Source organism: Canis lupus, chromosome 11 (assembly GCF_003254725.2).
Source record: "Canis lupus dingo isolate Sandy chromosome 11, ASM325472v2, whole genome shotgun sequence".
Taxonomy (NCBI): Eukaryota; Metazoa; Chordata; class Mammalia; order Carnivora; family Canidae; genus Canis; species Canis lupus.
Genome location: NC_064253.1, coordinates 3,095,224 through 3,122,726, shown reverse-complemented (window position 1 = coordinate 3,122,726; position 27,503 = coordinate 3,095,224). Strand labels below are relative to the sequence as shown.

The window sequence follows — 27,503 nt, the reverse complement described above, 5'->3', positions numbered from 1 at the left end:
AACACAATTCTTAAAATTTAATGAAATTCCAACAGTAAACATTTTCCTATGGGTTTTGGTTTCCAATACCTGCCTATTGGGAGTTAATACTTATTACCTGTTCAACAATTACAGAAAAAACTTTAAAGTTACGAAAAGTTTTGAATTTGAGGTATATAAAGAATAAAGTAGTCAAGATTTCCTTTTACTCAAAAAAATCACTTCAAAGAGTTGACCTCCATGTACAAAAGACAAGATCAATCACATTTATCACTGGACACAAAGAATATTCCAAAGATCTTTAAAAATGGTAATTAATCTCAAAAAGGAAAATTAATTTTAACTTTTATAGTTCATTCATTATCAAGACCATACTTCCTCATTAACAAGGTAATTATGCTATGGATACAAAACATACAGTATTTACACTTAACTGTACAAAATAATTTAATGTTTACAAAAATATTAGAATGTTTAGAGTTGACTGACACAGTCTTAAGTAATCTCTTCTAGAGAAGTATATAGTAAGACCACTAATTTCCATTTCATTTTTTGTTTAATAAGTCAAAGAAAGGATGCTGCAAGGCTTCATCCAAGGTGATTCTTTTCACTGGGTCATATTCTAACATCCTTCGTACCAGGTCAAACAGTTTCTCATGTTCTTCATCATGACAAAGCATAAATTCCTGGGGAAAGAAACGTTTTTGTTTAAGAGATTTAAAATAGTTTTTAAAAACATTTTTTTAAAAACCTTTCATCATCTTCTTTCTTTTACCTTTAATGGTTTACAGCGCCTCCTAACATATCGGCCAGCAGAACTGTGCTCATCCCAGTCTAACTGGTTATGGTGGAAATACTTGCGTTTTCTACGAAAAAAAGAAGTCTGGATCAGTAAGAGTAACAAAAGAGCCACACATTTACTCTACCCCTACTAATAGATGGAAGCATGGACGGCCCTATGTAGACACATAGACATGTGTACAATTTTTAAAAACCTCAGCAATTACATATCAGATCCTTTATAACGCATCTTCCATACTGTTGCACCCTCTGAGGTTTCAGTGCCCCACCTGAGTGGTTCATAAATACCATGCATAGAACGGTGAAGAGGGTTCAGTCCTAGGAGTTCTCCTTTCACTACATGTGGAATGGGGTGGTGCAGCTGTTGGCAAACCACTCAAGTATCTTGTCCAAGGGCAATACAGCTAGCTAGCTAGAAGTATGGAATAAAAACTTCAATTGATAGGACTCCAAAATCAAACTCTTTTTTACTATTCTATTGTTTTTATCAAGTTAGGAAAACATTTATGCAAAGGTTAACTTGAGTGTAAAAAAATACCACCTTTGTTTGCTAGATCACGAGGTAAATTATTTTAAAATTTTGATTTTATGGAAAAAAAACATTCTCAATCGCAAGTCCTTGGAACAAGCAGTAACAACAAAGCTGGGTTTGTGCAGTTTGAATACAGGGCATTGGATGTACCCAAGAAAGGGCTTTCATTTTAGAATGTACCTTGTTTTCTGAATCATGTGTGCTGGTATGGGTCCTAATATTCGTTCCATCATTGCCAGGTGCTCTTTACTATCATGAGTCTGAAACACACAGGAAAAACAAAATTAGCACATTCTCTGTCCCTACATGCACAATAAAGGAAAATACAAGAAAACAGCATGGACACTAAAGGACATTAGACAGCTGCACAGTTGATACTACACTCTGCTTAGAAGATGAACAATACTGAATGAGCTGTATTATCTGTGCAAACCAGTAAAATGGAAGTCTTTCTGATATCCAACAAGGTTCTGCATAGTGGATGACACGTAATTTAATGTGAAACTAACGGAACAATTTCCTTATTTTCATTTTTTGCGCTGCTTACTGAAGAACGAAGGAAGAATACCAGAAAAAAGCTCTCCTCCTTTATTCAGCTACTGACCCCAAAGTGGCCTCCTTTCACCAGTGAATATATGTTACCATCTAATCCCAGGCAATAAAAATATAGTTCCAGTAATTCTCTCCACAATCCTCAGCTCCGTATATGGGAACATGAGTGTCCAAGACGCTGAGATACTAGCTCATAAATGAGGAAAGGTGAGCCATGGATCTAAGTCAAAACTCATGTTCTTAAGTCACATAGTAACAAAACTCTGGCTAAAGGGAAAGAGAGAAAACCACCACACTTACAGCTGAAATGGTGTGCTCTTCAATCAGAAGCTGGCAAACTTTTGTAAAGGTCCAAGGAGTGAATATTTCAGGCCTGGCTAGCCACGGATGATCCCTGTCACATAGTCTTTTTCTTTCATTAAAGCACACATCAAGCAGAATATCATTTGCCAACTCTCAATCTAAAGAGCAGAGGCTGTGTGTAATGCTTTTTAAAAACAACTAGTGTTCCTAGCGCAGTGCTTAACTCATGACAGAAGTAATACTAGCTCCATACTTTTCTTTGGTTTTAAAATATCATAAGTAAGTCTGAAAGATCATCCAGCATCTTGCTGTTTCTGTAATGTGACAACTCAGATGTCATTCATCAGACTGCTCAACTGTTCCTTTTTCAGAGACCACCCCTCAATTTCCTGAGATCCTTGTTTTTAACTATTGTTGGCTTGCTGAATCAAAGCAGCTGAATTTGATACAAGTTCAGTGTCATTTCCTTCAAGAATTAACTCCTCTTTTTGCTTGAGAGATACTGAACAAGCAACAGGTGACTTTATCCAAACCCTGCAAACAGTTTTCACTGAAGAAATTTCAGATTTAATTTTTAATTTTTTTTTATTTATTCATGAGAGACACAGAGAGAAAGAGAGGCAGAGACACAGGCAGAGAGAGAAGCAGGCTCCATGCAGAGAGCCTGACGTGGGACTCGATCCTGGGTCTCCAGGATCACGCCCTGGGCTGAAGGCAGCGCTAAACCGCTGAGCCACCCGGGCTGCCCTGAAATTTCAGATTTCAACAAGAAAACCATTCTCCTGAATAAGAACGTTGATGGGGGAAATAAGCATACACAGACCTCATCTGGAAATGGAAGCCCAGGGTAACGCCCTTGCTCATGTTCTATACAGGACTACAGACAGAAAAGCACTGGCTACAGCACATACTATTTCCTATCACTTGTCAACTTGGAGCCTCTTTTTCTTTCCAAGGAGACTGAGTTCTACATTGATGTGACTGAAGTCCCTCTGCAGGGTTCCCCTGGAGTTCTTTACAACAACAGTGCATCCCTTCAGTCATGTTGACATTTTCTGGAATGTTGACAGTCTGACGGCTATCAATGGTCTTCATTCTCATAGTAGATGCAGCCAAGAGCTAGCTCCACAATTTAAAAAAAAATATTCTGGAGGGTGGAATTTAAAACAGAAGTCTTTCTTGGCTCTCAGCTTAGTACCACAAACCATATACACCCCCTCTAAAAACTGACTGGTCACCATGGTTCTAGGTATCAAACTTGTCTATAAACTAAGAGTACTTTTAACAGGATCTCTGTGGATCAGAAACAGAAACAAGTCTGGTGATAAGCCCCACAAGCAGAGAACACACAATTTTACAACAGCCACCACCTGACTCTTAACTCATGATACTTCTTCTCCATCCTGCATCACCCACTTTCAAGTCAACCTCAACAGTGTGAGCCAGAATGTGCCAAACCTGCATCCCTACCCCTACCAACTCCCCAAACAGATCAGAACACTGATCACATCACAGCCCTACTTAAAAGTTCTTCAATGCCTGCACAACCTAAAGCTTTTAAAAGACTGTTAGATTTCAGATGTAAGTAGAATTTAAGGGAAGAAAGTAGAGACTTAAGTAAGGTTTCCTACTTTTGTTTTGCCCAGTAAGGACTTTAATTAAAAACAAAACAAAACAAAACCAACTACTAACACCTATTATCATTGCATAAAACGGACATTTTAGTACCAAAAACAAACTAAAAACCTAGAGGAATAATCTCTAAATAAATAAAGGTCAGAATGACAAGCGTACAAAATCATTTTTACTTTGGATTAGTCTACATCCTGGAAAACTAACTTCTGGGAAACAAGTACCTTTCAATCCAAAAAGCCCATCATAAGTCAGTCCCTGCCTACTGTCATTTCCCCATTTATACAAGATACTCTGACAGCACTATTTACTGTTCCCTAACTACACATTTATTGGTACAATGTCTTCTTCCTGAGGGGGCCACACACTCCTTAGTTTTCTTACAAATCCCTGATCTTCCTTGTAGCACTGGTTTAAACTTCCTACCTCCTCAGTGACTTTCTTCGAAGAAATAGAACTGTCTATCTTTCCTGGGTTCCCACTACACTTTCTACACTGTCCATGATAGCAAATCAACCACATTAAACTGTGAACTTTCCCACATCTTATCTTTTGCACGACTTCCTTGAGCACAGAGTTGCTGTTTCTTCTTTATACACTTAGTGCCTTGAAATGTGCCTAGGGGGTCATAGTGTAAAATACAACTTATTATTCCTGAATTATTTTATAAAAAGGAATAAGTGGCTTGTTCATGGCCATGCTATAGTCAACATAATTAGAAGTGAATTAAAACTGGCTGCAGTAACATGGTAACATTGCAGTAACATTAATTATGCAGGAGAGCTCAATAAAAAATGGCAACACAAGACAATATGAACCGTGTGTTAAAAATAAAAACTCAATCACATGCAAAATGGACTATGACCATTTACCAAAGAGTTGTTCACCCAATTCTGGTCTTAGAGAAGGATGACCATCTTGCAAATGTAAGTTTTAAAGAAGAACACTACTACACCAACTTTTCAATATGGAAGCCAAAATTTTCACATGCCTTTAACACTGAAAATTAATTATGAAACAGTATTTAGTAAATACATACCTGAAAGACTGTGAAACCAAGGTAATATTCAATAAGAATGCAACCTATACTCCAAACATCACAAGGCTGAGACCAACCTAAAGCTGTAAAAAGAAAAAAAATACACACTTGGTTTTTTTTTTTTTTCTTTTTAAATTAAGTTATTTGAAAGAGCGAATGAGAGAGTGCAGATAACGGGGGGGGGGGGGGGGGGAATATGCTGAGCAGGGAGCCTACTCAGAACTCAAACCCTAAACTCATGCATGACCTGAGCCCAAAAGCAGATGCTTCACCAACTGAGCCACCAAGGCACCCCCCAAAACACACCTGTATATGCAACAATTTTTAATTGCCAACACACTACACCCTTCCCTACATGTATGCTCTCTTCACCTAGCCCATTTGGGAAAATTGGACAGTAAACTCAGTTTACATTTTTCGTTTTATATTAAATGTTACTCAGTAAATGCTCATAATTCTCCATATCCTTACAACAAACTAGTGCATTAATCTGGGGAGGGGGCATTTTACGTAAAATATGAGAGCGACTAGCAGGATTTTCCACATATAACTACCAATTTGTGCAAATACTCCATATTCTCTGAATTGCATGCAATGGGGAACACAGTCATACCCAGTTCATGGTTGTTCCAGGAAATTTTACATTTTATTTAGTGAATACAGGTTGGTAATCACCCTCAAAATGTAATTACTAACCACTTATCACAGCTTAAAGCCTCAGTTTACATCTTGCCTTAAAATACTACTATAGTTTTACATAAATTATATAAGGATTATAAATAAATATTATAAACAGTTTCATAATAAGCAGAATTAGCCATTTAAAGTTCACAGGGAGGGATCTACTTATATATGTACTTTTCAGGCTGAGTATAATCATACATATTTTCTCCTTCACAATCCTCAATAGCAGTGCTAATCAGGAAAGAATAAAATACCTAGTTTCCTTAAGATTGTACGTAACTGAAAAGGAGAAAAAGAGTAAACCATAGAGCTGTTTTCATTTTGTTAAAGATCAAATATTTAGTAAAATAATAATGTATAAATAAAACCTACTTTAAAAGACATTTCAATTAATTTCAGCAATGTGAAAGGGAAGAAACAACACATTCAAAAACCTTGCCTATGATTTAGTCATCTTATTTACTTATTTTCGGGCTAACCCTCACAGTGCCTATCATTCGAACAAATGGATAACTGAACCTGGGTCTACCTACAGTGACACATAAAAAAAATCTGCAAATGATAGTTCCTTGACCTAAAATTAATGTTTTCTTCTCCAGCCACTCCAATCTCCCAAAGCAGCTTCTCTCCCAAGTGATGTAACCCTTCTTGCCGCTCGCCGGTCTAAACCATCCCCATTCTCTGCCAAGTTAGTGCTCGGACTCTCGAATTCCCCATCATTCACTTCCTTGTATCTCTCTCAACTTTAATACCTGTTCACTACCAACATACAAGACAGGAAACCAACTGCTCTCTGGAATGGCAGCCCCTGACTTCGTCATCCTCTCCAGCCTAATTCTGCCTTAATCCTAAAGATTAATACTCCACAAAAACAAAGAGGACCATACTAATCTCCCAATCTCCCAACCTCCTGATTTCTTTTCCTCAAGGGCAATAACCCCAATTTTGGATTTCTATCAACTATCTAGTCTGGCCATACTTGGAACTGTGTTACTGTAATTACTAAGAATTACTATATTTTATCCAATCTAGGAGGCCATTAACAGCAAGACACATGACTGTTTTATGTACCAATAACAAAGGAAAAATGCCAGTTATTTTGTGTTGTGTTCCTCATGGTAACATGTGGGGGAAATCTGCATCTTAAAACTGAGAACACAGGAAGTTATGTCTTTTTAAGCTCTGAAAAATATCTGTCCACAGACTCTTCATATCATTTCTTTCACCTTCCCTGAAGCCTTTATAGTCCTCAACCATTAATACACTTTCTAAACTACTGTAATACAACAGCTCCTTTCAGACCATACTAAGCAGAAATCCTATCATCATCCATTCCAAGACAAGCTCAAAACGTGTTGTCCAACATGGCTGCCACCAGCCACATGAAGGGCTATTTACACCTGAACACTTAAAATTCAGTTCCTCAGTCCCACTACCTACGCTGCAAGCACACAGCAGCCTACATGTGGCGAACAGCTACCACACTGGATGCTGCAAATATAGAATATTTCCATCACATGGAAAGTTCTACTGACCAGCACTGCATATCTTATGCCTCTACCAAGCTTTCAACCCAAGTAAAAATCTTCAGGGGGCTTATTCTTATTCTGAACTACCAACTCCTGCTACACAAAAAAAGGTGAAAAGTGGAAACAGTCCATAAAAATGTTCTACTACCCAACCTCAGCTGGACCCTTCTTTTGGCTAAAAAGCTTGGTCCATGTAACCATTTCCCAAGAGTACCTGATCTGAACTTCCCCCACTGTCTCCGAGCTCCCAACCCCGACACCTCCCTACTCTATTAACAAGACCTGATCTCTGACATTATGAGTCATAAAATACACACTCCCTTACTGAATTCCCTCTTATTTTAAAACTGAACCATAAAGTCATTTTCTTCTTTAACCTTTCTCACGTTAAGAAGCTCACCTCTTAAGACTACCCTTCTTTCTCCTCGACCTCCATCTGCCAACCAGACCTTTAGCACTTCTATAGCACCATGCTTTTGTGACATGAAAGTAAGTATCCCCATTATCCCCATCACTTCACATTGCTGCAATATACATTGCCGACAGAACTTGCCCTTTTATGATCTAAGATTAGCTTGTTTAAAAAAAACAAAAAACCACCAAACCAAACAAAAACAAAAAAACTACTATTTGGGGCACCTCGCTGGCATAATCAGTTAAGTGTCCAACCCTTGATTTCAGCTCAGGTCTTGATCTCAGGGATGGGAGTTGGGAGTTCTGCACTGCGCTCCATGGTGAGCGTGGAGCAAGCATACATACATTACTTATATAAAATAAAAATTAAAAACAAAACAAAACAAAACCACCACCACTTTCAATGTCCTTACAGATGGTATCACATTTTTCCCATTCAGGAAGTTTTTATAGCAATGTCCAAACCGTCTTTCTTAGGATAGATAATATTTTCTGTATGTGTACAGAAAATCACACTCATCCCTAGTAAACCATTTTTTTTGGGGGGGGGGGATCTTTTCTTTTAATTACAGTATTAGGAAGGGTGGTGTCAAAAAAAAAAAAAAAAGAAAGAAAAAGAAAAAAAGGAAAGGTGGTGTCTACTGACCCAGAATGACTTCTGGAGCTCTGTAATGCCGCGTAGATACCAAAGTACTATGATGCTCATCGTCATATGTTGCACTTCCAAAGTCAACAACTTTGATATCTGTGTTTTTTAGTGTGCGTTCATCACGTTTCTAGAGAAATACAGTTGAGTCAACATGAAGATCAGTAAAGACATATAATACTTTATAGTTCTTCAAAAGGCTTGCACATGAATTATCTTTTTGATTTTTAAAATAACTCCATGAGAAAGGTAGAGAAGAATTATCCTTTTTAGATTAAACATCAGGATATAACCAGCATCAGAAGTGAAAATTCCTCATTCAAGGATCACCAAGCTAAATTAATTTAAAAAACCACCAACAAAATTAAAACAAGTCTTTAACTTACCATTTTAGAATTATATTTGACTACATAATCAGACTTCACAAATAAAATATTTTCAGGCTTCAGATCTGTATGGGTTAATTTATTATGATGCAAAACTATAAGAGAACAAAAAGACACTATTAGTTTCACTTACATATTTTATCTATATTGGGGGAAGTAAGGATTAGCAGTGGATATAGGAGTTTCATCTTTACCTGTAACGTGTATTTTTAGTGACAATGTTGTGAAATGTCGTTGTATAATGAAAGCTTTAAATTTTCTGGTGTTTAAAGTTTATCAAGTATACTTACAATTTATAGACTGGCAGATCTGATATGCCATCTGCCTGATGTGGTCAATTTGAAATGGTAGAAAGCTATTTTCTTTAATGAAATCATAGGTACTAAGTCCCAGTAGTTCAAACACAATACAAACATGACCATGATGATCAAACCATTCTAGCATCTGGACACATCGGCTAAAATAGATCAAAATAAAAACAAGTCAGTTCACAGAATTCTGATTATTTGAAGCAATATGATGGATCACAGTTCAAGTTTATACTTACAAGACACTATTGGGATCAGTACTATTTAAATGTTCCAATACTTGGATTTCTGAACGAGCTGCTTCACGGTATCGACCTACATTTTTTACAATTTTCACTGCTACGTGTATGCCATCCCTTAAAAACAAAATTAAGGTGAAAAAGATATATGTACAAAAGTAGGTTGAAGATATGTGTCCTCTAAAACATAACCTTACTGAATATTAATTACTGTTATTTTTCTAAAAGAGTCTTTCAGGGCATCCTGTATCAGATTCCATATAATACCTTTTCAAAACGTTCTGAGAAAACATTTTATAGAGGTTAAATACTTACAAATTTTAATGTTTCCAGAATTTTAAATTTACCTAGATTTTAGACAAAAATTAAAAAAAAAAAAAAAAAAGACAACGATAAACACAAAACCTCCAACAGAATATGCTACTGCTGAAAGCATTTGCTCATTCACCAGAACAGACCCACCCTATGCCAGAGGGTACATAGGTATTAGCGATGGAAGACAAGGTTCGCCCCTATGTACCTCAAAGTCTAGTGGAAAAAAGACACATGAACAGCTTACAAGGTTATAAGTACTTCGTATGAGCTACCATATAGCAAAGAGATGAGAGAGACTAACATGTAGGGGGTTAGGGGAGCTCAAACTTATTCAAAGAAGAGGTGACACATGACTGAGCCCTGAAAAATAGCTGCCAATCTGTAAGATTTGGGAAGAAAGAGGAACACGTTCAAATATAGGAAATACCATCAGTTAAGTCAGGAAGCCGAGAAAATGTTTAGCACATTCACTGATTCAAGTAGGTAGAAACAGCTAGCGTAGGGCATAAGATTTAGACTGGTGTATCTGTAATACTTCCTAAAAAGTAACATGTCACAAGTGATCTAGAGGAAATGGATTTCTAAACCTTCCAATTCCTTTTGTCTTCTTTATAAATCTGATTTTCCTGAAGCTGTATCAACATTCAAGCCTCTTTTTTTTTTTCTTTTTTACTATGGCCCTTCTACCTTACACAAGAGAAAACCTCATACACCTCTAATTAGTATATTAAGGTATGTGCCCAAGGGACACCGGGGTGGCACAGTCTGTTCAGCAGCCAACTCTTGATTTTAAGCTCAGGTCATGATCTCAGAGTCACAAGATCAAGCCCAAAGTCAGGCTTGGTGGTCAAATCACAAGAAGTCTGCTTGAGATTCTCTCTCTCCTCTGCCCTTTCCCTCATGCTCTCTCTCTTGCTCTCAAAATAGATAAATCTGTAAAAAAATCTTACAAAAGGATGTGTCCTACAGCTATAAAAAAAAAAAAAAATCTTTGCGGCAAACAAATTTTTCTAGTGGCAGGATAGCAAACCTTTTTCCCAACTCAGGTGGTCCCCAATTCACTGTTTTCAACAAAGCCCCAGTCAAATTGTGAGTTGATAATTAAAAACTTATTTTGATGGTATCTCCCTATGACACTTGGCATATATCTCAAGGCTTCAAAGAGCTGCTATGAAACCACTGTGACAAACCTCCTTCTAGTCTTATCTACCATATGACCAAGTTTTCTCAGTGCTTATACCTCTATGAATGAAAAGTTACTAAAGCTGTTATCTAACACTACTACAGTAATTATACTGCACTGAACAGCTGTATACCTTCAACTTACATGTTACATCATCTTAAAAAAAAAGAAAAATGCTACGTCATCTTAAAAAAAAAGAACACATTTAATATTAAGCACTTAAGGCATGCTATGAATACGTGTACTCCTTTTTTAAAAGTCCCAACCAACCCAATAAAAGACATATTTCCAAATAACTTTTATATTTAAGTCCAATAAGTATCAAAATTTGCCAAAGATTTGTACTTGATCAACTGAATACCTCAAACACTCATTTTGGAAACTTCTAACAGTATTTCAAAATATTTCAAAATTTCACTTTACGTTCAGATTTTTGTTGCAGAAAAGATAGGGTGATAATAAAAGATACTTAGAGTAATATATTTTATGGAAAACAGAATAAAAGTAACTTCAATAACAAAACATGTTTAAGCATTTAAAAAGAACTGGTTCATGGTAACACTAGTAGGTATATTAAGTTGCTATAGTATTTAGATTCCCTCAAATACATTTAAAGACAAAAGTTTTTAAAAACATATCAATGTTTAAATAAGGAGGAAATCACATCCTTCTCAACTATTTTACGATGAAAAATTTTAGATGTCAATTTAGAGATGTGCAATTGAACTATAAAATTGTTTTAAAGAGGTTCACTTACAAAAAAAGCTTGCTTAAAAAAAAAAAAAAAAAAAAAAAAAGCTTGCTAACTATAGAACAGAGACCCTGGAGGAAAATGTTAAAACAAGACACAGGGGGGTCAAATCAGAAAGCATTTAGTATAACACGTTAAAGAATTTGGATTCTATTCTGCAGGCTTTAACAGAATTTCTTTATAGTTAAGAAGCTAACTCTAATATGCAAATATAACCCTTTGGCAATAAAGGTTTTTGTTGTTTTTGTTTTTGTTTTTTGCCATAGAAACTTTTATTTCATGAAGCTTAAAGAAACAATATACAAGATCTGCAGGGTACGGAGCACAACTGTGATAAAATGAAATTCTTCTACTGGTACTTAGTACTTAATTGCAGAGTTCCTTTCCAGTGGTAATTATGGATCATTCCAAAATAAAGCTAGAAGATTCCAAAACCTTTTACTTTTATTTTTTAAGATATATTGATTTATTTGAAGGGGGTGGGGAGAGAGAATGTACGTGAGCAGGGGGAAGGGAAGGACAAACAGACTCCCGGCTGAGCAGGGATCCTGATGGAGGCTTGATCCCAGGAACCTTAAAATCATGACCTTGAGCCAAAGGCAGACACTTAAACAACTGAGCCAGTGCCCCTAGTAGGTTCCAAAACCTTTAATTTTTTATTTATTTAATTTTATTTTTTAATTTTTAAAAAGATTTTATTTATTCATGAGAGACAGAGAGAGAGAGAGAGGCAGAGACACAGGCAGAGGGAGAAGCAGGCTTCATGCAGGGAGCCTGATGTGGAACTCGATCCAGGGTCTCCAGGATCACACCCTGGGCTGAAGGAGGCGCTAAACCACTGAGCCACCTGGGCTGCCCTCCAAAACCTTTTAAACGGAAGATGTTCCCTTCAACTCCCTTAACTACACTCCAGGGCAGACTGCTTTTTGCTAGGTCATTTCTTCCACTGTGCAACTTTCAGATCAGGAATACATGTTTTTGACAAAGATGAGACAGGCTTTAGTTTTAGTGTCTCTGCTACTCAAAACTAAAGCAAAGCACTCTAAATGTCATTTAAGGGCCAAGGCCTAAGTTCTGGGAAATCCCTTCACTTGAAGACCCACTTTAATAAATGCCATCTGATAAAATTAGTTGGTTTTTTTAAGATTTTATTTTATTTATTTATTTATAGTTGTTTTTTTAAGATTTATTTATTTATTTATTTATTTATTTATTTATTTGATGGGGGGGGCGGGGCAGAGACACAGGAGGAGGGAGAAGCAGGCTCAATGCCGGGAGCCCGACGCGGGACTCGATCCCGGGACTCCAGGATCGTGCCCTGGGCCAAAGGCAGGGACCAAACCGCTGAGCCACCCAGGGATCCCTAAGATATTATTTTTAAGTAATCTCTATACCTGTGGTGGGGCTCAAACTCACAACCCCGAGATCAAGAGTCACACACACTCCACTGAATGAGCCAGCTGGACACCCCCGAATTTGTCAGCATTCTTGATCAAAATCCATACTCATGGTAAATAACCAAACACAGCCAAGAAATTTCAGATATTTACTCCACCCAGAAAAACACATGGCTACTACTTAAAATACCATTTCATCTAAATTAGGGATCCTTCCCCTCAAGAAATATCAGGATGTTCAAAAAAGAAAAAAACAACTTACATGCCATGATCAATGCACTCTACGACTTTGCCAAAGGCCCCTTCACCCAAAGTGTCCACGATTTCATCTAAAGTAAGGGAGGAGAAAGAGGGGTAAGTACCCGAGGACAAATCATCTAGTTATTCAAACAATGAATACTTAAGTGTGGAATATTTTCAAATGATCTCTATCAAAGCATAACTAAGGTTCCAGCACTCAAATTATTTTATTTTCAGCTGCTACAAAAACAATTAGATAGAGCTATCTTTCTTGCTCTAATCTCAAATTCCACTGATTATTTTGGAACTTTAGAAATATTTAAATTCTACAGAAAAGAAGAAATACAAAAGAACAAACAAACCCACAAAAAACAAAACAAAAAAGCAATGAAGAGTTCTTTAGCCCCCCGCTGACAAACTATTCTTAAAAAGATTATTCTGTCTGCAAAGTTAAAAAAGTGTTGAAAAATATTCTATACATCTTGCTCTTAGAACGTCTCCACTTTGACAGATCAGGTGACCCTCCTCATCATCCTCTATACTCCTGGATCTTTTCCTTCGGTGGCTCTTCTGGAACGGCAAGTGGGCAGCACCAAGATCGTCCAGCCAATCAATATATCAGAGTGAATTCAGGGCAGAATACGCAATTCATTCAGCGGGGAGATATTCAGGCATTCAGATAAGCACCAGGCCACGAACAGTTGGCAGGAGCAATTTCAAATTCAGTCCCCAGAAATTCACAGGGCACAGTTTATGTTACAGAAGAAAAACATGGCAAGGAACAGATTTTCAGATAAGATACTTAAAGTGGCAATAGAAAAAAAACAACACAATTGTCTCTTTAAAATACTGATTTAATTGAAGTCTGAAATTTAAAGAATGCAATGTCATGATCTACTAATCTCTTGCTATAAAATAGCATATGCTGTGAATTGAGATGTCTAGATGTCAGGAAAGGCTTTAAAATGTCAGGATTAGCTGAAATTGTTTATTTAGCAATATTTTAAAATATACATAATTAAAGTAAAAGGGGAAATAAATGCTAGTTAATTTCAATGTTCAATCTAATCAAAGCTAGTTCTACTAAAGAAAACTTGGGGAAGAAAACAATTTATTCAAAGTTTACTGATTAAACAAACAAGTGAAGATGTCTCAGTGTAAAAAAAGGCACGCTTTTGGCTAATGCATTTTCCATTTAGCACCCATTTCAGAATTTCAATGGAACTAGCTATGGATAATGATGCACTGTGCTCTGGGACTTCCCTACGTAGAGAATAACAGTTAAGCATCCATCAGTGCAACATTCTAGATTAGTATCCAACTATCAGGAAAATGGCTTCTTCTAAAGTGTTTAAAAAAAAAAAAAAGTTTAAAATGAAAAAAAAAAGATGGGTGCTTCATCTTTTCATAAAATTATATAACAAAACAAAAATATTTTTAATACTAAAATCAAGAACTCATGATCTGGACTGCAGAAAATGAGTAAATGTGGGCAAATGAAGGCTACCTAATAATATAGATTAGCTATGAGAATTGGATGTTTAAGAATTCAAGTAATATAAACACAATTATAATATATCCATATAATATTATATGTATATATACACTTTTTCAAAACTTACTGGCTCATTAGGAGCTTTTACACACAAATAAGCATCCACCCAAAATAAAACAAAATCAATCATACCGAACGTGACTGATGACTTGAACAGTGTCTATTACGCTTCCTTTTAGGACTGCTTCTCCTGCTTCGGACCGAAGATTTACTGCAGTGGACTCGATAACCGCTATCAACGTCTCTGTGATAATGTCTAGGAACATAGCCTTCGCAGTAGTCATTTCTGTATTCATCAACGTATCTCCGATCTCGATAATCTCTCTCATTCAAGGACCTTGCTTCTAAATAATGACTGCAAACACAGTAAAGGATTTCAAATCATTCTCTTCATTCTGCTACAGTGTGATTCAAACATAACATTCTCTCAGTAATTCTCGGTTTAAACAGCTAGCTCAATAAAAGAAAAAAACCTCAAACTGATGATTAGAGCTTATACTTATCTCACAAATTTAAAGACAAAATTTTGCCTTAACCGAACAAGCAAGTTCACATTCTCCATCAGATAGACTTCTATCAAATATCTCGTATCAAGGAACAAAGCTTGAGTCAATTACGTTATGTTCAGGGTTTACTTAAGTGTCCCTTTATCTTTTAAAGTTAAAACCAAAAATTCACGAAACTGCTCTTCTGAAATTTATCCGTCTTATGATATATGCATCTGTAACTAGGCTTGCTTTCTTTCCACACAGAGCCACACACAATCAGAGGCAGGCAAAACAGGATTCCTTTCTCTTTTAATGTAAGTGAATTTATGTCTGGCACACACAGAATGCTTTCATGAAAGGTGTACTGGAGCTAAAAGGAATCTTACATATATTCCAGCCCTTTCATTTTACAGATCACTAAATTAAGATCCCTAGAAGGAAAGTAATTTGCCATAGTTGTAGAGCACTTTCTAACTGCTATTATATGGGCCAATTTTACTACACATATCACCCATCCCATCTCCTCTCTTTGTATTCCTAGCTTCCTGTTTTTCCTTTTTGAGAAATAGAAAACACCACTTTTGAAGGTTGCCTCATGTGTCAAAGACATTAAAATATATTCCCCATAAATGAAAAAAGGATCTTGTAATTGCTTGCCCAGGATTACAAAACATCCACCCGCACCACCCTATTTCCCTTTCCATTTTTAATTTCCTGTCATTCCTGCTTGCAAAATACTAAAAAAATCTACATGGGAAACCTTATCCTAGTGCCACAGTGCTTATTAACTTCTGAATCTATCAATCTCTTTAAAAATCTGATGAAAGAGCTAGGGACCCTCTCCCCTAAAAAATGCACAAATGCATAAACAAAACTCTGGCAAGGAATTTCATAGAGGTCACGGACCCCAGGAAGTCAACAGATCGCAGTTAAGTAGCCTTGGTCTGATGGAAAGAAAAGGACATAGATTCAATTGGCCCAGTTTCCCGTCCCCCTCTCTACCTGGGATGGTGTCCTCTTCAACAGAGTGCGAAGCTTCAAGAGGGATGCACATGGAGCACTGAGGGAGAGAGGGGACACCTGCCCAGTCAGACAAATCGGCTAAAAGAATCCTGACAAGCAATGGAGTGACAGATGTTGACTAGCTGCCCTCACCAACCTCATTATTTTTCCCCAGAATATGCTGTGCTCTTTTTCCCAGGGGCTGGTTTAGGCAGAAATAAAAGGGAAAGCATCTCTAAACTCCTACTCAACAGAGTTGGCATCAAATCCAGGCTAGGGAAATGGAGACCCCCATCCCCTCTCCCTTTCCCCAATTTCAATCTTAAATTCTAGAAACAACTCAGAATATTAGGATGTGGGTCTAGGTCAAGGACCTGATCACCTGGCTTCAAACTGTCAGCGAGAGATCTACAATACAATGTGCTAGGAATTACCACACTCTTAAAGGCATCCTTTTTAATTCTGTAAGGCATCCTTTCCATAAAAGTCCAAAACCTATCAGAAAAAAACTAATAATCTTTAGCTGGAATAGTGCATCAAATTAGAGCTGCAGATAACCCATAAACAATATACAGACTAACAAACATGAGGTGAAGTAAAGCCATGAGGATAAACTAGAAAGATGAGGAACCTCTTCAATCTATAACAACCAAGCCTTAGAGATTACATAAACAAAGTCTATAGAATTATAAAGGCTATGTATGGACAAAGTGGACAAGATGAACAGATTGATTTAAATTCTCAAAATATTCACTCAATGTCCAGTGAATATTTCACTGTTGTCCTTCAAATTAGCCAAGACTAATGAGGCTACGGGCATTCGTTTTTATTTCCACACAGGTCCTGTGGAAGATAAAAAAATATATATAAGGCAAAATCCTTGCCAACAAATGAACAATTTGAGATTATTCACATAAAAACAAAACTCAACAATGCAGGAAATGCTGAAAGGTTACATGAATACTTAGGATCATAGTGTGGGTGGAAAACTCAAACTGCTTAAAACGGTCAGGGAAGACTTCATAAAAAAGCAGCATTGCATCTTAAAGGCAGGTCAAGATTTAGACAAAGTAGAAAGTAGAAGAAATGCCAGGGGAGAAGAATGGCATATTACCATCTCACATTTACAGATCACTTGCAGCCATAACGTCCCGGGAGATAAACTGTCTACATATTACCCAGGAAACAGTATGTACACAATTACAGCAAGACCAATTTTCCATGTAGGGGAATGAACAGAGCCAAGTAAGTTAGCTGGGAACAGATCATGCAAATCTGGCATGCCAGGCTGAGTTTAAGAAATAGTGTTTCACAAAGGGTGGTCTGCTTATAACAGTAATATCAAAATAGGGAATTATTAAAACTGAAGATCCCTAGGCCTCAGGTTATACTGAATGAATCTATATCTGGTAATATGCATTTTAAACATACCTCTGAGGCGATTCTATTCATACTCAAGTTTGAGAATTATCAGTTTAAGAATTCATACTCTAGGTTACATGAGGAGACACTTAAGAACTTTTACCTCAATATATAAAAGCATTGTTATAGCCACACCAGTCTTCGTAATATACTGTACAGAACTAATTAAGCCTGTAGCAAAGGAGACCAATTATAGGCTACGGGCAAAAGACAAATTGGGAAGAAAACCCTTTGCAATATGTATGAAAAGGTTAAAAAAGTTGATATACAATAAAATCAGTAAGATACTGAAATAGATAAAATAGGTATTGGACAAACTAACTAAAAACTTAAAAAATTCAAATTAAGACAAAATACCATTCCTGGCATTTCAAAACGCCAGAGTGGTAGGAGCATGAAAGAGCATGTAGATCACGAAAGAGCAAAGAGTTGTAGAACTTGGTACAAACTTTCTAGAAAAAGATATGACTATGCAGCAAGAGCTTTATGAGTTCACACACTTTAACTTAAAAATATCCTTCTTAGAATCTATTTCCAGGAAATAACCAGAGCCAAAGACTTATAAAGAAAGATTTTTTAAGAACAAATAGAAATAATGGGGACTAGCAACCTATTTAGGTTGACTTACAACCTAAAGGTTGTAAAGAAGGTTGTAAACCTTCTCTACAGTTTACGGTTTTCATTTTTTTTCAATAATTTTATAAAAAACACTACTGTAAAGATTTTAAACCTTCAAATATTAGAATATTCCAGATTATAGAGAGCAATTACCATGAGACACCTCTGGTGCCAATGTCAAAACAGCTGTTGGCCTGGTTAACTGGACTGATATAGTATCATGTTTACGTAGTTAATTGTGAACATGAAAACTGTTCATTACTTAAGTCACTTCCTTCCTACATATACAATGAATAATAATCTATCCATTATTTACCATGACGTTAAGCTTACAGGGCATTTTGTATTTGTAACAGAAGAGTACAGATGTTTCTCTACAGTGTTTTAATTAGCTCAGGTCACTGAAATCCTGGCATAAATCCTCCCTCTTCCCCCTGTGACAGTATGTGATGAAGAAAGATTAGTCTGCAATGACTACCAATAAACTCACTGTTCCACAGAACAAGTCTGTTTTAGCATGGAGAAGGAAAAATATTACATACTCTTTTTTAAAGTAACCCCAGCTGGCTAATTTAGAAAGCAATCTGGTAAACAGTCTCAATGGAACATCTGTACAAAACGAGAAAACATAGAACCAACAAAACAAATGAGAAAGGGAAGTTAATGGAAGACGGACTGGAGGAAATGCTACTCACCTAGCCTTTCTTTAATCCTTTGGGAACTTTAAAATTCCTTTATTTCTATATAAATATTACCTCCAAATTTTACACAGTAAGCATAATTAAACAGGACACATGCCATTGAAAAATTTTTATTGAGACCCTTTCCTAAATTACTGGTTCTTACAATAAACAAGCTCCTAAAAATCCTACACACCCCCAGTGGCTATATCTACAAATATAACCCATGGAACAGTGTCCGTGACTGATCCCCCATGCACTTTACCATTCCCAAACAGCACATGCTGGTTTTCTTCTCATCTGGATGAACTCTCCCAAGCCCTCATCGTCTCTCATTTGTAGAACCCTAAATGAGCACCCAAAAATACCTATCTCCTCCTGCATACAAGTTAAAAGCACCCACTGGACATCCTATCGTCACTACTACTAACCCGTTTGTGTGTCTTACAGCCCCAACTACATTATTGGCAACTGGGACTCAACCATCTCCCACCACTCCCAGATAGACATCGATAAATAAGAGTAAGAACTGTTTTGTTCACCACTGTAGCCTCAGCACCTACACACTGTCTAGTTTATAAAAGGACCTTGATAAGCATTTTCTGAATATTTGTTGATGGAATTATACAACAATCTGACAGAATAAAGCTACTTAATCTAATAAGAAATCATTAAAACTAGTTTTAAGATATTACTAATTCAAAAGTAATTTACCAATCAGATTCTTTAAACTGGTGATGGGGTTTACAATGTCTGTTCTCTTGAGTACTACTGTGGGACCTCCTCTTCCGTTTGTGACTCCCACTGTAGCTTTCATGTCCCCAGCTTTCTCTGCTATCCCAGTCAGGGCAGTGAGTTCTTTTGGAATGCCGCATCTGTTAACAGAAGGGAAAAGTGAGTGGAGACTATAAATGGCTATGTTTAGTAAATAAAACATTACACGGTATTTAAATACAAACACTCAACACATGGGCTCACACAGGTTCTAAAATCTTTGTAAGTAAAAAAATAAATAAGTAAATAAAATCTTTGTAACTGATGTTTCCTAAGGCATGGGGCACCATTCTATGGTATGTCAGATGACTGTAAATAGCATACAGATCTAGTACCAAATGATGCAGAACACTGAGAGACCTTAATAATACATCTTCTTTCAATCTTTCTTTCTTTCTCTTTCTTTCTTTCTTTCTTTCTTTCTTTCTTTCTTTCTTTCTTTCTTTCTTTTTTTTTTTTTTTTTTTTTTAAAGATTTTATTTATTTACTTGAGAAAGGCAGAGACACAGGCAGGGGAGAAGCAGGCTCCATGCAGGGAGCCTGATGCGGGACTCCAGGATCATGCCCTGGGCCAAAGGCAGATGCCAAACCACTGAGCCACCCAGGGATCCCCTCTTCTTTCAATTTTTCTAAGTAAATACTCAGTTTGGTGTTTATCTTCAACTTCCTAACTGCCACTGTAAAAATAGTTAAAGAGCCAGGATTCAGGCTTAGAACCTCCAGTAGACAACAATATCTAGCTAGAAATTAATAATCTGGGGAGTTTTAACTCATTTTTATTACCTTTAAGATTTTAAGTAATCTCCACATCGAACTTGGGGTTTGAACTCTCAACTCTGAGACCAAGAGTCACAAATTCCATCGACTGAGCCAGCCAGGTGTCCCTTACCTTTTTATAATAAGTGATCTCCTAATTAAGTTATTAATATGGTTTAAGAAAACATTAACTTCTATGAGCTATTTTAAAAATACGTTAAAAAATTTAAAAAAGAGAACTATGTTAAGTGTCGTACAGCTTTGGAAAAATTCTGTAATCCAGACAACTGAAGTCAGAGAAACACTTAGGGACATTAAATATAGGTGATGACATTGTTTTAAAGGTAAACGTTATTAAAAAAAAACAAAACACTAAGAGAGTTCCTTTTTTTAATCTCAGAATGGCTCCAAGCTACAGGGAAAAAACTAGGACGTGAATAGAACACAGAATTCAAACGGAGAAACTGAAAAGCAAAACAAAGATTTTTTTATAAACTCATTTTCTCTATCCAAGAACTTTATCTTCATATCATCTCGCAATTAGTCCTAAAATGAAAACATAATTGCTGTACATACATCCGGGATGACTGAAGAAACCAATCTACAAGGATGCATATGGTCACGGTGAAATCAGATGAGGACAGTGCAATTCCCTGATTTCCTGCCTCAATCTACAACTTCTAATGCATAGGTTCCTTTCAGGCTCAGGGTGAAGGACCTGAGACACCTCATTGGGTGTTCCAACAATGTAATCACTATCTGCTGCTCCCCATCTGAATTCTTTTACAAAGCAGTTAAGTTTTTAACAGTGACATCCAAACTGCTGAAAGGATGAGTTTCACAACTCAAGAGCTAAAAAAAAAAAAAAAGGTAAAACAGAGCAAAACCAGCTTTGTTTATGCCTTTAACTTCCAAATGACTTAAGTAACAAGCAAACAAATCAAGGAAAAATTTAAATGATTTCAAATGGATTAAAATAAGACTTGAAAGGCAGCTGCAATTCTCCTGGGAAGTATTCCCTAAGAAAATATTTGTATCATGCTTTTTGCTTAAAAAAAAAAAAAAAAGAGAAGAGAGGGCACTGGTCAGGTAAATCGAATTATTAAGTGAGCATTCCAGTTTGATACAATTACCTCAAAATGGGAAACTGAAATGACAGTACAAATTAACTTGAGGCAAAGGACAACAGAAAAGCCATCTAAAAAAATTTGTATTTCTAGTGGAATTCTTCCAGACCTTCCTTTAATCACCCCAATTGTCTTTTAACCACATCAGCAACTCTTTAAAATAGCTTAGTTAAGCATTCTTAAATCCCAGCCAGCAAAATTACATTTGATGACTGAGGATTATTATTATGACTCTCCATTATTACTGCAGTTTTTACAAGACATATCTACTCTAGTTTGTGGGAGTGCCTCCCCCCCTTCTGTCAGTCTGCTAAAACCAGCTCACCGCTAACAAGGGAGAATTGTACAATCGCAGAGGAAGAAGCAGGCTCCCCAGGGGGAGGACCCTGGGATCACGCCCTGAGCCAAAGGCAGATGCTCAACTACTGAACCACCCAGGCGTCCCGATTTTTTCATTTCTCCAGTTAAGGTCTACTACTTTAAATTTAATTCAGGTGTTAGGAAGTTTTCCCCTCCTAATGTTCAGAAACACCGTCTGAGGCGGCAAAGAATCCCAGGCCTGTATGTTACAGCTAAAGTTCCTTCACATCCACACACAAGAAGGAAAAAAAAAAAAACAACTGTAATTATTACACTACCTTCAATTAATAAAAAACCTTTTATGTCAGAATCACCGCATTATCTTTCACTGGAAACCTCGGACACAATGGATCCACCTTAGAAATGACTCTCTGCCTTTCATACCCCACAATTTTACGTTATAACTATGGCTTGTAAACATCCAAACAGGTTACAGTTACGATTAGACGGCTCCAGGCCTGCACTAGGTGGGTAACGGGGGGGTGTGCACGGGGCACAATCACACCAGGACGGCTGTGAAGCAACACCGGGCAGGGTGGCCAGGTCAGCTTGCGCTCAAGGATAACGTGACGCGGAAGTATCAGAAACGCCGAGAGCGGCGCAGCGACAGGAGGGCCGGGGCGGGGGCGGGGGCGGGGGCGGGGGCGGGGGCGGGGGCGGGGGCGGGGCGGGGGCGGGGCGGGGCCGGCACAGCCCCTCCCAGTCTCCACCGCTCCCGAGCACGAGCTCAGGGCCACCACCTGGGCTCACGGGCAGTCCCCACCCCCTCCGCCCCGCCCCAGGCACCCGGCCAGGGCCTTCGGCGCACTGGCAGTCAAGGCCGGCGGTCCGGACTCCGGGAAGCCCCCGGGTCGCTACCCGCGCGCGGCAGCCACCGGGCACAAGGAGGCTCGCCTCGATCGCCGGCTACACAAGCCCTACGGACCGCTCGCCAAGGGTCTTCCTCACGGGTCCGCGCTGTCGCCGGCGGCGCGAGCGGCCGGGGCCCCCGGAGACCAGTCAGCGGCAGGACCGCGGCCCCGCCGCCTCAGCGCTTCAAACCTACAGGGCACCTAAACAGCCCGAGGCTGTAAAGGCCACCAGCGGGGCTGTGCGCCCCAGACACCCCGACCGCCCAAGGCTCCGCACCGGGTCGTCTCTCCGACACCTGGCTTCGAGACTTCAGACTGAACACGGCCCAGCCCAACCCACCCAAAGCCTCACCTCCGCAAAACCAAAAGGCCCTCTGGCCGAGAAACGTCGCCAAACCGCCGTCTTCTCTCCGCAGCCACTGCGACAAACACCCTACAAAATGGCGGCAGCGCCGTCTCCTCACAACCCCCAGGCGGCCTCTAGCGCCACCTACGTCGCGCGAACGCGCCTGCGTGACAGAGGCTCGCGCGCTCCCGCCGCTCGCGTAAGGGGCGGGGCCCCTGTGGCGTCCAGGGCCGGGCCGGCCTTCCGCACTGCGGCTGCGCGGCTCAGGCGAGGCCCCGCCCCGACGCCTGGTGGGGGTGGGGGTGGGGTGCGGGGAACCTTCGGTTGTTTTCATCGCGCCGGGGTGGGGGTGGGGACGCGGGCAGAGGGGCGGAGTATGGAGGAAATCCGGAGGAAATACCTGTGCCCGGCACTAACCCGGTAGCACGCGTCTGCTCCTTCAGGTGGAATTGAGGGCGGCTTCCCCCTCCGCAGAGGCGGAGCCAGAGCCAGAGCCAGAGCCAGAGCCAGCCGCGGCCCCGTTTCCCGTTCGCTCTCTGGGGCGGACCGCGCCGTGGCTCTCGGGCTGCCGTCCCTCCATCCCTAGAAAGTGCCAACAAGCAACAGCTAAGCCCCAAACCTGCTCTGTGCAGGTGCTAGGGGCAGTTCAGAGAACAGGAGACGAGGAGTCCAGCCTCCCTGGAGCTTCCTACAATGGAGTAGGGCCGAGAAAGAGGATGTCTCCGAAAACAAGCTCAGGGTGCCTTCTCCTTTTGAGGCCCATGCTTCTAATCAGAAGAACACAACAAAGAATGAGGAAGCTTCAACGGAGACTCCGTACAGCGTTCTTCCTGTTAGGGCCCCTGCCTCCTGGGCAGATGGTAGCTGGAAAAGTTCCCTAACGATGCCCCCATTTTCGCGAGTTTCATTTAACCGAGGCAGAGTAACGTTTGAGAGCTAGTGAGCATCTCTTAAAGGGCTTATCTCGAAGTATTTTGCAGTTCTGAGAATCCCTAGACCGTTTCCAACTCTGAGTGGGTAGAGAAAAGAGAACCAGTCTAAGCCCTAAGAAACATTTCAAAGGGAAGAAGAGCCTGAGAAGGAATGATCAGGAGAGGAGAACCAAGAGCATGGTGTCAGAGAAAGCACGGGGGAGAAGGGCTTGAATGAAGGAAAAGCTTTCAGCGCCAAATGCAGGGAAGGGGTCAGGTACCCTAAGTACTGGAAAGTGTCAAGGGGATTCTATACTCTGACAAGGATTCACTGGGTAAAAAGGAGAGCCGGAAATCAAATTTAGGAGAGCGAAGTTGGATGGTTATGGGCATAAACTCAATAGTGTGTGGAAGATCTGAACTCTTGTATATTGTTAGGTGAAAGGAAATCACTGTAATTTCATGATCTGATATCCTTGGAAACTTGTGTCACCTACTTAAAATAAATTGAGTTGTAATGGAGATTGTACCACAGCCTTCAAGAAGTGAAGTTGAAAATACATCAATTCTCACGAAGATTGTGCCACACTTCAAGGAAGTGAAGAAATTGAAAAGATAATTGGAAAATTGGAGGTGAAAATTCTTGATGCTTTAGAATGAAACAGACAATATTATTCAAATCTAAAAGAGCCAACATTTCTGTATCTACAAGTTTAAATCTTGCCCATCCTTCCACATCCATCTCTAAAATTCTGTCCTTGACTAGATCATTTCCCAGCCATTACCCTGCTCTTGACTACTCCAGTTAGAGATAAGGTCCTAAAACAGGTGGCCACAGCCTACTGATGTGCCTGGAGCCATCAAGGTATATCAGCCAATTTTGGAAAAAATTGGAATTTACTGGTTCTACAACTGATTGCACATACTGTTTCAGGGACATTTATCAGATGAAATGTTGAACTGAGTGGACTGGGCCATCTTGCAAGGTAAAGTGGGGCTCGGCTTGCTGCATATATAAAGGCATAAATTGAAGCTGGCACCAAAGAAAAGTTGCTTTTTTTTTTTTTTTTTCTTTTTGCTGTAGCATGAGGCATATGAGGCATCTTTGTCTCAAGAGACTATAAGAGAATGTGGTCAGGATAGTGCACCGTTGTGTTCAAACAGCAACAGCAACAGTGTTGCAAGGTAGCCTAGTAGAGGGGCATCTGGGTAGCTGGGTCAGTTGGGTGTCTGACTCTTGATTTCAGCTCAGGTCATGATCTCAGGGTTGTGGGATCCAGCCCCGCTTAGTGCTCCACACTGAGCGTGGAGTCCGCTTGTCCTTCTCCCCTAGCCCCTCTCCCAATTGCATTCATGCTCTCTCTCAAAATCTTAAAAGAAAAGTCAGCTAAGTGGAAAGGCACCTACAGAGGCATTTATAGACATCACAGAATAGTGTTACCCAATAGCAGGGTCTGCTTTGTACTTGCCACTATTTGTTTTAGTGTCATTTTGAGTTTTTAAACTCCAGAGTGCCACCAAGGAGACTCATACTTGACAGTATAGAGTGATCAGATAAGGTTGAGAACATCCTGTGACTAGTGTCTCTATTACATGTAATACAGCACGATGGTGTTCCCAATTGCTCTCTATGGCTTATGTGCTTTGACTGGAGACAAGGATTTGATTTATATTGTCTTTGGTATTTCAGTGCTCCAAACCCAATGCCTATTTGTAGGTTATTTACATAAGCTGCTTTTGGCCATTTTACTCAGTTGGTTTAAATTGGATTAAATAAAAGTAGGAATTTACTCTCAGACACCCATCTAACTGCCAGTTAGTATAATAATCTTACATGGTACCTCAACCTCTTTCTATTTAGTTACTATTAAGTCAGTTACCTGAAAATAAACACCCTTTGGTCAGAAGACTTAATGAAGTCTAAATTTCTGTGAATCTACTACCAACACTGGAAAAACTGCCTAATCCAGTAGCTTCATTTCAATGCAAGAACACATATGCCCAAGAAAACCTTAAGTTAACTTGCATACGTGTTCTTGCATAGAAATGAAGAAAATCTTAGTTTTGAAAAGCAACCAGAGGAATATTCTTGTATAGTCTGGCACAGATATTCTATGTGCTTAACCTCAGACATAGGAAACAGTCATCTCTGAGAACAGAGCTCCAGAGAAAAAGTCTAAACTGTTGCATAAATTAATTTTAACAAAATCTTAGTGTCTCTATAGAGAAATGTGAAGACATAAACAATCCTTTACAGTTATAACCTCTGGTTTAAGTTGCCTATTACTGATAATTACCATTGTGTACTCAAATTTTTCATTCATGTTTAGCTATCAAATATCCACTAAGTAATTAAATAACCACCGTATATCCATAATGTCCTAATTTAATCATCTAAACAATACCCTGTAAAGTGATTGATCTTTGGTATTTGCTCTAGGTCACAGTTATCAAGTATTAGAACTAAGATTTAGTCTTAGGCTTTGCTTGCTCTGAAGTACTTTGCATTTAACCATTCTGCTAACTGCTTCAACTCCTTACAACAAAGTACATAGCAACTTACTTTACTTAGTCCTTATGGAAAATATGCCGAGTCCATCATTCAGCAACACCAAAGGAGTTTGTCTTAAAAAAAAAAAAAAAAAAAAGCCAAGCCACTTTCCACAGTGATATATCATCGAGAGCTGCTCATGATGAAACAATGGGTCAGTTTTATCTCCAGCACATCAGGATCATGAAAGGCCTCAGTGTGCCTCATTCACTGTTCAATAGGAAGTCACAAAGGACTCTCCTGCATCCCACGTTCCTCCAGTGTCTCCTGATGCTGGTTGTGAGGAGATTCACACAGCACAGGATTATTAAGCAGGATTCAGTCCCATCAGAAAATGCTAGAAGAGTTCCCTGCTACACAAAACACTTGGCCTAGTGTATATGAGGAGGGGCGTAAAAGGGTGCTGGAAGGTGCTAGAGGGACTAGGATAGGCTGGTATTTCCAATCTCCTTGTAAATTTTCACTGCTTCCAATGAAAAGGCTTTGGAGCCAGGTTAATAAATTACTTTCTCAACCCCCACTTGCCAATAGTCTCAACTGTCAACCATCCAGTAAGCCATTGCAGGGAAAATATATTTACCTAAATCCTAAATATCTTGCAAACATTGTAGAACCCTACGTAAAATGTGTAATACATATTCGTCTTCAAGTCTTCTGGAGTTAACCCTTTCTTTTAATGTATAATCGTCAAGTTCCTATGTCATGTACTTATGCCACACACTGACCTAAGTACTAAGGATACAAAAGTATACAAGACAAAGTACCTGCCCTTATACAGCTTAGATTCCAGTGGGGGAGAGAGAAAGAAACTAGAATAAAATATTTCAACTTTTTTTTTTTTTTTAGATTTATTTATTTTAGAGAGTGAGATCAAGGGTGGGGGACAAAGGGAGAGGGAGAAAGAATCTTCAAGCAGACTCCCTGCTGAGTGTGCAGCCTGGCACAGGGCTTGATCTCAGGACCCTGAGCTGAAACCAAGAGATGGATGCTTAACTGACTGAGCCAGCCTGGTGCCCCCAAATACTTCCACTTCTTCAAGCCTTTTAACAGAGTTAGCCAGGGATGCTTGGGTGGCTCAGTTGTTTAAGTGTCTGATCCTTTTTTTCAGCTCCAGTTATGATCTTAGGGTTGT

At 39.0% G+C, this 27,503-nt stretch overlaps 1 protein-coding gene across 6 annotated transcripts; it reads right to left on the bottom strand.

The window, feature by feature from the left end:
* Window positions 1–2: 2 nt before the first annotated feature.
* On the bottom strand, window positions 3–26,527 carry CLK4 (CDC like kinase 4). Of its 6 annotated transcripts, none has more exons than XM_025446615.3 (13): window positions 26,384–26,527; window positions 19,410–19,570; window positions 14,618–14,840; window positions 13,410–13,500; window positions 12,953–13,019; window positions 9,045–9,161; window positions 8,788–8,954; window positions 8,498–8,592; window positions 8,112–8,241; window positions 4,839–4,921; window positions 1,493–1,572; window positions 755–845; window positions 3–665 (listed from the first exon to the last, which is right to left on the bottom strand). In XM_025446615.3, exons 2-13 carry the CDS (start codon window positions 19,568–19,570, stop codon window positions 525–527), a joined length of 1,446 nt encoding a protein of 481 aa, XP_025302400.1. In that variant the 5' UTR covers window positions 26,384–26,527; the 3' UTR covers window positions 3–524. The 6 variants fall into 6 exon arrangements, with proteins under 6 accessions (XP_025302400.1, XP_025302399.1, XP_025302401.1 ...); XM_025446614.3 differs by lacking the exon at window positions 26,384–26,527 and adding an exon at window positions 22,916–23,058; XM_025446616.3 differs by lacking the exon at window positions 26,384–26,527 and adding an exon at window positions 21,991–22,261.
* Window positions 26,528–27,503: the final 976 nt, after the last annotated feature.